This window comes from Protopterus annectens, chromosome 11.part0 (genome assembly GCF_019279795.1).
Source record: "Protopterus annectens isolate FY-2018-M chromosome 11.part0, PAN1.0, whole genome shotgun sequence".
Lineage (NCBI taxonomy): Eukaryota > Metazoa > Chordata > Ceratodontiformes > Protopteridae > Protopterus > Protopterus annectens.
In genome coordinates, this window is record NC_056745.1 from 776,106,063 (window position 1) to 776,118,111 (window position 12,049).

General features: G+C 34.4%; 1 protein-coding gene across 1 annotated transcript in view; it reads right to left on the reverse strand.

Annotated features, from left to right (window-relative positions):
- Window positions 1-8,221: 8,221 nt before the first annotated feature.
- The window catches only part of TMEM213 (transmembrane protein 213), a 32,116-nt gene continuing 28,288 nt past the window's right edge, over window positions 8,222-12,049 (reverse strand). Inside the window, exon 3 of the mRNA XM_044087128.1 lies at window positions 8,222-9,159. Coding sequence (XP_043943063.1) covers window positions 8,975-9,159 — 185 coding nt within the window. The 3' untranslated portion in view covers window positions 8,222-8,974. The remainder of the gene's footprint in view (window positions 9,160-12,049) is intronic.

Sequence of the window (12,049 nt, forward strand, 5' to 3'; positions counted from 1 at the left end):
TACCCTACTCACTGTAATCAGGTTTTATGATCATATCACATTGGCTTTAGGTATGGGCTTATCAACAGGAATAAGATATTTAGACATGGCCAAGGCATTTGATTCACTTCTGTATTCAACAATTCATAATGCAGTTATAACAACTAATATTAATCCATATATCATGGTGTGGATTATGTTCTGGTTAAAAGGATTGTTACAGTCCGTGGTGTTACATGGTATAAAATCAGACTATTTACCAGATAAAGTTGGGGTACCCCAGGGTTCAGTCCTGTGTCCAGTATTATTTACCATCATGTTTTCTACTTTCCTGTTAAGAAAACATTGCTGGACAAATAAGTATCGTGATGATTTAAAGATTGGATGCCTATTTTTTTAATGATTATATCAATGAAATGCACACGTGGGTAAAAGACATCGTTTTTAAGTTCAACACAGACAAATGTTATGTAGTGTAGTTTGATAAGACCAGAGTGATCTCACCTATATATCTATCATTTACAATATTAACTTTTCTCAACTGAGACCAGAAAATAATGTTGAGGAGATGTAAAGTGATCACCTTAAGCAGGAAGGAGAGACAGAGTAAAGGGAGGAGCAGATTGTAGGGACAAGCTACTCCCTGGATCTAGGAAAGTGCTTCATCACAGAAAGTGTTGTACACCCATGGTATGGACTATCAGAATGAGTAATGAAGAGATTCACATAGGCATTTAAGAAGGCATGTGACAGATAAGGAAAGGGTGGTGTGAAATGAGAGATAGAAGGGAGGTAGAATGTTAAATGCACTTCAGGAGCAAGCTAGAAAAGTCTATCTTTCTCATTATTCCATCAAAAAATATAATGTAATGCAAAATTATGACAAATTAAGCAAAGAGTTGCATTACAGTAGCAAGTGTATGTTTTGTGAATGGCATCTGAGTTTACTGTGTGTAGCTTGGATATGCATTATAGATTTAGATCCTAAAGTTAATTTCCATTCTTTTTTACTAGTATTACTTAATATTATATACAATTATAATTTACCTTACTGCTTTATCACATATTTATGCATTTTCCTTTCTCCTGTATTACAGAGAAAAATGTCTAAACCATTTTCTGTGTATGTTTTTTGATGCAAATAAATGCTGACTACTGACTGACCAACTGAGTGATTGACTGATCAAATCTGATGGAGGCTTGATTTTTGTGTATTCAAGAACAAGGAATTATCCCTACCTGCCATTCATGAAGAATCCTAATCAAGTAAGACAAGTGTATGCCACATCACTCAGATCACCAAGAACTGTACCACAAAGAGCATTGAAATTAATGCAAGTTAGAATGTTGAATGCACTGAAAATATAGACTAGTTAGGCACACTGTCTCTTTCTGCCATCAGTCAAACATAATGTAATTATAAATGTGCCCTTTTGAAATGTTCTCTGCTGTACATCCAAATAGATACGTTTAACTATAGTGGTATCACAAACATCAATGCTGGTCTTACCAGATCCACAGCTGACATGCTCTCACCCCCCCCCCATACCTATTATTTACCTGGTACACTGAGTTTGCATAAGCTCCCACATCTGTTGCCATCATATCCTCAGCCAGTTCATTAATATTGACCCCTTCCTTCTGTTCACTCCACAACTTGCTAGTGTGTACATTTCTTTTGGCCAAACAAGGAGAGGGTCATCTGCCTGCTAAAAGGAGACCACAGGGAAACCAGTGGAAAGATGTGAGGGATGGGCTGAAAAGGTATAACTCCAAATTGAGGCAGCTGAAACATCTCTCTAGGGACCAAAGGAGATGGGGATATGATATGACATGGCCAAACAAGATCATATGAGGGAGAAGATCACCATGAAGAGAAAGAATGGAAAAAAGAAAATGGTGCAGGTAGCATAATGTAGGGATAGCTACTTCCTTGATCTTTTAAAGCACCTTTTTGCAAGAAATGGTCGTGAATATATAGAAGAGACTATAGAATAGATGCTATACAAGGACTTAACTAAAATATTCAGGTGTGCATTGGGTGGGTGGTTAAATGGAAAGAGAGAAGGGATGGATGGAAGAGCAGCTGAAAGTTAAATGCACTTAAATTTGAGACGAGAGAGTTTAATTATACCCACAGATGGTCTGTGGATTACATTTGTAAATTCTGTAAATATATCTTCAACTCTATTTGGAGCAGTATTGGGTACTTTGTTTCATATTTCTTGTTTCTGACAGACTATTTGCAGAGATGTATGCACTTACATAATATTGCTTTGCTTCTTCTGGGGCCAGTGTTGTAGCTGAAAAGGATAATTTAACCAGTTCACTTACTCTTTTATCAAATTATTGTAAATAAATGCTCCCTTCTGTCAAGCAAATGTAATGTAATCTAATACACTACACTCTGTGTGTTATCACAGCACTTACTTGTTTATATATCTTTGCACAGTGCCATGCAAAATGTAAACCTGTATTTTAAGGCTAAATTAATATCTGGAAAAATCTAGAGTAACATGCATAAAGAAATCAACTTACCGGAGACCAGACTTTCATTTCAAATAAATGTTGTCTGTAAGATATACCACTTATTCTGTCATAATGATGTCAACTATAACAATGTTTTCATTGTAATCTTTAGACTTAAGCATTCAGCTATTTGTTACTTGAAAGAGTAAGAGCTGATTGCTCAGTTACTCTTTTTTAACAAAAACAATAAAAAGCAGTCCAGTGAAATTAAGAAGCATGTATAAAATGTAATGTTTTAACTATTATCTCAGCTCTGTGCCTTCTTCCAGAGGAATCTAAACACATCAGTCGAATCCTTCATTTAAATAATTCATCAATTAACAGCTATTCAGATTTAAAGTAACCACACCACATTGCTTATTTAATGTGACAACCCCCACATTAAATATAATTTTACAAACTCAGTGACATTAAATCATGAAAAGGTAATAATGTAATAAAAAATTATTGTGAATAAGTTGATTGTGGAAGAAGTGAAGCTGGGTAGTCCACTGGTGTGTCGCTCTGGATAACTCCAAAATGAATAAATCCAAATAAAGCGTAGGGTACTATAAATCACAAAACAGTTTATTGCAACGGACAAGCGCTTTCGCTAAACATAGCTTCTTCAGGTCACTTTAATAAATGCATAAAAAGGATCCTTCAATATATAGGGATGTCAATTAATCAAGTTAAAAAACAATTACAGATTTAAAAGGGAAACAAAGTATATACAAAGCATGTGTGCATGTGTCATGTTTACCTAAAGACACGTACAGATGACTATCTAAGATTAATCTAGACCATAAAAAGTACATGTATAAAAGTAATAAAAAATGTATATAAATCCAGTAAGCCCTATATAAATGCAATAAGCCCTATATAACAATGTATATATAGTTTCATTGTGCATAATATTCTATTTAGCTGGTATAAATATTGAGGTTGTTAATTTATATATAATAGATAAATACTTGAATAAAGCATGATATGGTTAAATGCATTGCAGAGAAAAATCTCTGACTAGGATTAGTTAAAAACAATCCACGTATATAAATATATAAATATATATTTATATACATAGATTGTTTTTAACCAATCTTAGTGACTAAGATTGGTTAAAAACAATCTATGTATATAAATATATAAATATATATTTATATACATAGATTGTTTTTAACCAATCTTAGTCAGAGATTCTTAGATAGTCATCTGTACATGTTTTTAGGTAAACATGACACATGCACACATGCTTTGTATATGCTTTGTTTCCCTTTTAAATCTGTAATTGTTTTTTAATTTGATTAATTGACATCCCTATATATTGAAGGATCCTCTTTATGCATTTATTAAAGTGACCTGAAGAAGCTATGTCTAGCGAAAGCGCTTGTCCGTTGCAATAAACTGTCTTGTGATTTACAGTATCTTACGCTTTATTTGGATTTATTCATTTTGGAGTTATCCAGAGCGACACACCAGTGGACTACCCAGCTTCACTTCTTCCACAATCAACTTATTCACATTTATTTGTTAAACTTACTGGAAGGAGTGTTTGCCTGCCAGGGGGACTGCTTTTATTTTGGATTTAATAAAAAATTATTAATTTAAATATCTCTAAGCTATTTCACTATTTGTACCAAGGGATAACATGGTACAGTATTTTATAATCATTCTAAACTCCTTGAATGCACAGTCTGGGTCTTTTGAGGATGTGAATGCATAGTCTGACATGGGGATCGACCCAAATGAGAAAAACGTATGATTTCCATCAAATGAAGTACATTTCATGGCTGGAGTTCCAGATGCCGACACAAGATGTAAGTCGAGAGAATCATTGCAGGTACTTAACATATCCAGTATTACACTCCTACGGGGGGGGGGGTGGCTCCCAAGGCAAGTACCCTTCTTTTGGGTAAACCATTTTCTTTCAAATGCTAGCACATTATGTGATAGACAAAAATGTAACAATGGCAGAATATAAGAAGAAAAAGGTCCCTCAACCAGGTGGTTTGACATTTCTCTAGTTTTTAAACACAGTTTAGATATAAAAATAATAAACAAACTCACCACATGCATATCATTTTTAAGATTAAGGTCCAGCATTCCACCTGTTAATGAAACAAATATGTTGAGGCGCACAACAAAAACAAAACTTTTTTAGGCCTGTTAAGATGTTGGGCAGTAGTTTAAAAGCACATTGCTTTTCTGATTTGGGGCTATGTCTTAAGTAAAAGTAGATGATTTCCAAAGCCCGCCATACTCTTATAGACTTAGAATAAAACTAAAAGCACAAGCTACATTCTTCTTAGTAAAGGTCAATGTGCTTCATCTGTATTAATTCCCAAAGGAAATGGTCTTGTCCATTTATAACTATGCAGGTTAGAGTCAATGTAGTTTATCATATTTTTAATTGTTTGTATAACTGTTCATCCTTCCTTCAGTAGTTTCTGCTTTTCCTTACTGTTGATTAGCCTGAGTATTATGCAAATATTAAACTAAAGTAATTGTTGCAGTGACATCAGTATCTGTGAGAAAGTCAGAACTGATGGAAAACTCTTTATTCAATCCTACATAATTCAAATCAACATCAGGGAGAGGAATTATATACACAATTAATTTTACAGGCTATAAAGAGAGAATAAGAGATTATAAAATAAACTGCCTGGTAGCATGGTGCAGTGGTCTAGGTTAAAAAAACTCAGAAAAAAAACTATGGCCTACTGATCTGAACTTGTTTCTGATTCTGGGCAAATCACTTCAACCAATTCAATGTTCCTGTGTCTCTACCACCAACTGGCAGTTGACAAAACAATAACAACAAATTTAATGCTTACTTGAGAAGTGGTGGCTGGAAATGGTTCATTGTGTTAGTCCCCCCCCCAAAACATATCAGAAAAGGGGGGTAACAGGACATAACAGATGTAATTGTACAGACTTGCATTAATGTTGACATAAGCTTTTAAAGGTGTAGAATTTCCTTGTGTCTGTTTCATCAACACTGTTAAAAGTCATTAATAAAACTACTTTCCTCTAAGAAAGTTCTTTCATAGTTAGTTTGCCTAAAAAAGTGGGCATTTTTTAAATTTGGAACCAAGTCAGACTAAAAGGTTACTGTTACCCTCCATCTTACTATATAACGAGTCTGTGTTGCATTAGGGATACTCATGTCTCTCATTGTCACTATTAGAGCTGAAAATGTACTTGCACAGATCAATGTTTCATATGTGTTTATACAAGTATAAGTGTTTATACAAGTATGGTCAGGCTTGACTCAAGGTTAAACTGAATGCTGTATGGCTTATCATATTCTAGCTGGAAACTTCTTCCCTTGACATTTTCAGATGTTACAAAGTCTTCAGCAAAATTATAAAAACACACAATAATAGCACTCTAAAACAAAATACTGAATTGAAAATCAGTCAAAATCTAGTACAACTGTAGCATCTTACCTTTTAGCAAGTTGTCTGTCAGAATGCAGCTGCAAAGTTACAGGTGTAAGGATAAATCCCCCTTAACACAATTATAACCAGATATATGCAGATGCGAATTCTAGGCTGTTAGCAACATATTAGCTAGTTAGGGACCTACTGTTTTGTGTTACATATAATTTTAAGTTTGACTGAAGGAGGGATGGGACAGAACCAGTTTTCATTTAATATAGCCAAGTTGTTTAATAAAAGTTTGCAGAATAAACTAGTAAACTAGTAGTGATGAAAACAAGCTAGATTTCAAATTAACATTTGTTGGTTTCTCCTCTGGATTCAAGTTAATGCCTCCTTTCCATAAAAGGAGCTTCAGAGTTATTCTAGGAATGAAAAATGTTCTTTTTGCAGACAGAAAAATGGAAGCATGTCATATTGTCTTAACGGAAGTAAAATTGCTTACATGATATTTCATTGTGAAATTGCAATGCTAATAGAGTAATTGAAACTCACAGATCACTGCAAATACAGGGCTTCTAATCATCCCTTACATGCTGCAATATCAGAGTTGATTATGTTGTGTTGATTATGTTGTGTTGAGGGGATTTGAGGTGCAGCTTGCCATGCTGAAGGTCTGGGTTCTTGTAGTCCAACAAATGTCATTTTATTAGTTCATGTAAGGTGAAACAACTTTGCTAAGGTGGTTTGCAATTATCTGACAAGGGTCCCATGGGAAAAAAAGTAGTAAATGGCAGTATCAGAATAGAAAAATCAAGCCTGTAAACTATTACACAAATTTTAAAGGAGAACATTTGAGGGAATTAGTTAAAAATGAAGTAATTAAACATTTTCTGCAACTCATCCTAAAGGGAGATTATCTGGTTGATGTTAAAATGCATGTGACTTATTACAATTAACAACCAACTGTACATCTCTGACTGTTACATTCCAAAGTCTGTCAGGATACAAAAATGTGCCATAACACATTATACATTTATTTCACATAAACGTAACATTTTCGTAACGCTCATTAGCTGCACCAAAGCCCTGATCTGTGCATACTTGAATAGCTAATGGCTGTGTACTCTATGTGAGAAATTAATGTGATAGATTTATGTACAAAACATAATGAAAACAACAGTAACCTGCAATCTCACAGTGATGTATAAAAGTTTCAGTCATAATGAGATAATGTCATCATCTCAGTTATCTAATTAAATATTAATTATCCATGGATTTGTCCAATGAAAAAACTCAAACATTTAGATAGCATATCTAATTGAACAATGCAGTACCTGTTTGAAAGAGTAAGAACAACACCTCCTTTGAGCATAAAGAAGGCAATACTAAATAACGATGCTAGGAGCCGAATGTGTATTAATAGGATTTGTTATAAGAAATTTTGATTGCTATAGAAAGAAGCTAACAACTGATTAACAGCATAGTAAAGAAATGTAGAATAAAGGCAAAACACAGGGGTCTATATTACCAAAGCAAAAAACCTTATTCCCGAATACCTAAACGTTGACACCTATACTGCGAACCATGAAAATACCGAATGCATTAAACCGCGAAAAAAAACCCATCGAACTGTCATAGTCGGCCAACCCCACCACATGCTACATACTACCTACCCAAAGAAAATAAATAAACCACACACATACACTGACCAAACTCTACTTCTAACCTAAGGTAAAGCACCAAAACCCTACCTCTAACCCTACACTAAACCCTACATACACAACTATGCACTATCCTTAACCCCTCCCTAATCCTAAGGTCCGTAACTACCGCACACGTCCCCTACACACATACACCCAAACAAAATAAATAATCCACATACATACATTTAACAAAACCCTACCTCCAACACTACACTAAACCTCACATACACAACTATCTATGCACTATCCTTAACACCTCCCTAACCCTAAGGTCCGTAACTACTGCACACTTCTCCTACAGACATATACTCAAAAAAAATAAACAATACACATACATACATACACTTAAAATCGCCCTACTTCTAACACTACACTAAACCTTACATACATTACCTATCTATACACTTACCTTAACCCAAATCCTAACACAAAACTCCTATCTATCGCACACTTACCTTACGGAGCTATACTGCAGATGGGCCAACCAAAACAATTCGACATTTCGGAATTCGCGGTTTTGAACGTTTGGGATTTCCATACTTTGCGCAATATGTGTCACCTTCGTATTCGCTCATACTTTTTTTGCGTTTGTAATATAGACCCAAAACACAGTTATGAATACACATCGGTGATCATTAGCAGCACTCATAAGATAATCAGCCTGTTTTATTGCAGTGACTTCATATGAAAAATAAAATACGATACACACCAATTGAAGAGCAGTATGAAGATAACAGATATAATGAAAAACTATTTGAAGCAGTACATTTCAAATGACTGGAGAGGCATTTGTCCAGATATGAAGACTACACGTAGACTGACAATAAAAGCAGAATGTAGGAATAATCCTAACATGTTATGTAAAACACCTTGATTAATTATTTGTGCAAAAATAATTCCAAATGGAAATACACAGCCAATGACTTCATCTTATGAGCTGAGTTACTCCCTCTGGCCTTTTGCTTCACATCTTGGAAATTTAATGCAATATGTTTTGTGCAGTCATCTGAAGAGTGAAATATTATATCATGGAATTACAGAGTGAAAGGAAGGAAGACTGAAAAATATCAACATTAGTGACTCATACATTCAAAGTGCAGTGGATAGGTGGCAGACACTAATTTTACAACAAATAATATACTTTCTGACTCCAGGTTTGCTCTTAGGTTTATATGTTCATAGTCTGATACCAGGCAAATGGTTACTATTACTATTAATTCAGCATTGTTCACCCACTTTTTTAGAAGGGCTATAAAAGATAACCCAGGTGAGAATCTGTGACTGTTTTATAGGACTTAATTAAGGAGAGCAGCTTGCAGACAAGTTTAGCCTGCCAGACTGCAATGACCAAGGCAGTTCTCCTTCTCTTAAGTTGACACTGTAGTGCTTCAAGTCCGTTGATCAAGCATCAACTTGTTTGCCATATCCTTCAGGGGTAAGACTGGAAACTTTGATAATGCAGAGTATAATCATAGTCAGGAACCAAAGGCCCCAGCCAACAGCAGCTGCTATCCAACCATTTTCATCCATTCCAATAATGCAGCATTTTGAAATATATTGGCAGAGGTTGGTATTATCATTAAATGCTACAAAACAAAACAAAAAAATGCTGTTAATATGCCAATGTATTTAGTTATGTTTCATAGTGTTTTGGTGTCTTAAACAATCTGAAATGAAACATTGTTTTGTAATGAGTACATATTAGCTTAATTACATAATAGTTTTGAAGTTACAAACAAAAATGTTTCCTCACAATTATTTCAAGTTTTGAAGTATGTTTACCTTTGAAGACAGTACTCAAAGTATACTGGCATTCTTGTACTGGAACCATGGTCACTTCATTGAAAATCACATCAGTGGATATAGTTTCTGAACTCCATGTAGTTGAAAACTGCAAACGCTGAAACCCCATTTTTTATAAAACACATTGAAAATACTCCAAAGACAACCACAGGCATAATTTTAATTTCTCCAGCATGATTATATGCAGAATATGACATCTCTCAACATCTTCTACACACCTAACTCTAAACTTTACCATAAACCTAGCCCTAACAATAACCCAACCCTAACTATACCCATAACCTTAAATCTAAAGCTAACACTAACCTCAGCTGTAACTCTAAGATCACAGACTTCTGAAAACATTATAGAAAATTAGCTACCCATCTGACCTTTTATTTATTGTAACATTTGACCAAACTGAAATTGAAAAAAAAGAGTCTTGATGTTTGGGATTTTTAATAATTCTGACTGATTAACTGCCTTATATCTATTATGCTGTGCCAGAAGAACAAATTCAGCATATGTCCCATCCCCTTTGCTCACAGAAAAGTTAAAACAAAACATAGGCATGCTTTCAATTTTTTTTCTTTTGAGTATCTGTTTCTTTTTATGGTAGGGAAAAGTCTCATGATACTATATTTACTGACATTAAAGGTGATGTTATTACTACTGTACCAGGTATCTATATTTTGTAGACCACCTTGGAGAACTTTGTATCTTATAATGAAGTTATTATGTTACTCAATCAACAAATTGGTTATCCATTGTCTGCTTTCCATAATTATTTCAGAGAAGAACGCTTAGAAAATAAGTGACCTCAGTAGAAAGCCTTGTGAGATACCACTGATAGCTCATTTTGGAACACACCACCTACATGCTGATTTTCTACACTCTATTGCTTAACAAGTGTTCTACTCATTGAATTATATATGAATTTAACTTTAAAGATTTTCATCTGTCAATTATTTTCTTCTGTACAATAATGCCAAGGGCCTTAGATAATGATTATCAGTTTGCACTGTCGGCCCTTCATCATGTGCTGCTAATAATTCTTCAAAGAATGCCACATATTTTACAAGCAAAATTTCCCTTTAACAGACCCACACTACTTCATATCTTACAAAAGAAGGAACCTTGTGTCATTTTGAGTTTGAACAGTATACTGGCTTAGGCTGATGAGCTGATGGGCTCATAATTGTTTGGGTCTGATGTGACTCCTGTTTTGTGAACTGGTACTACTACGGCCCTGTCATCATTGGTGAGGAATGTGTCCACATGCTAACATTCTATTTAACAGGACTGATAGGTTTTAGTAGGCATTCCTCGATTCTCTGCAGAAAACTACGTTCCTTGACTCTCTGCAGGAAACCAGTTGGTGTCTGATGCAATGGAACATGAGTTTTTAATTTTAATTATGGCAGCAGTTATCATGTCTATAGTTGTATAAGGGATATATATTCTTGTCTTTTCTAACATCCTGACATATTTCTTTGTTTATTGTGAAGTTTGCACATAATCTTTGCAAGTGCATTCATTATGCTCTGTGACATGATGATCTATTCATTGTTTCAGTTTTTTTTTATGTAATTAATGTATATCTTATGGTTTTCAGCTGTTGAGAACAAGTGTAGTTAATAGATTTGAAAGATATGATAACAAATGACAATAATTTCTTTATTTAATCAAGGTTTGTTTTTATGACTATGGTATTTTTTGAAAATGATTTAATGTCTCTTTTTTCTGTATATTTTAATAATATTGTGATTACACCAAAGAGTTTTTTCTTGTTGTTGCATTTATCCATATAGTCACTTGTTACCAGAATGTGTTCATTAATAAATGAGTAGTAATATCATAAAACTGATTTATAATATCCTGAGTAGACTTATTTGGGTCAGTAATCTAAATTATACTATAGACCTCATCAATATTACCCTGAGCAGATATATTTGTAGAATTTAATATAAATAATGCCATCAAACTCACTGATAGTGGCCAGAAAAGATTTATTTAAGGCATTTAATGTAATCAATACCACAGAATGTAGTGACAGTATCAGGAACGGATTTATTTGGGTCATTAATGTAAATACCATAGAGCTCATTGATAGTATCCTAATCATATTTATTTGAGGCATTTAATGTAAATAATATCATATGACTTACTGACAGTATCCAAAGCAGACTCATCTGATCATTAATGTAAGTAACATAATTCATTAATGGCATCCTGAATAGATGCATTTAGGTCATCAATGGAAATAATACCATAAAACTCATTGACGGTATCCTCATCAGATTTATATGGGTCATTAACACCATAGACCTCTGGCTAGTAGCTTATAGGGACAGGTCTGATGGGCTACATGGCAAGCACACACTGTTCAATAGAGGCACATTGATCTCTTCAACTGTTAGCGTGGGTCACTGGCATTGGGTTATTAATGTAAAAAATATGGTGGAACTCATTGATAGTAACCTGAGTAGACTTATTTTACATTATTAATGTAAATAATGCCACAGAACTCATTGATGGCATCCTCAGCAGACTTAATTGGGGCACTGATGCTAATAACACCATGGAACTCATTGACAGCATCCTCAACAGACTTAATTGGGGCACTGATGCTAATAACACCATGGAACTCATTGACAGCATCCTCAACAGACTTAATTGGGGCACTGATGCTAA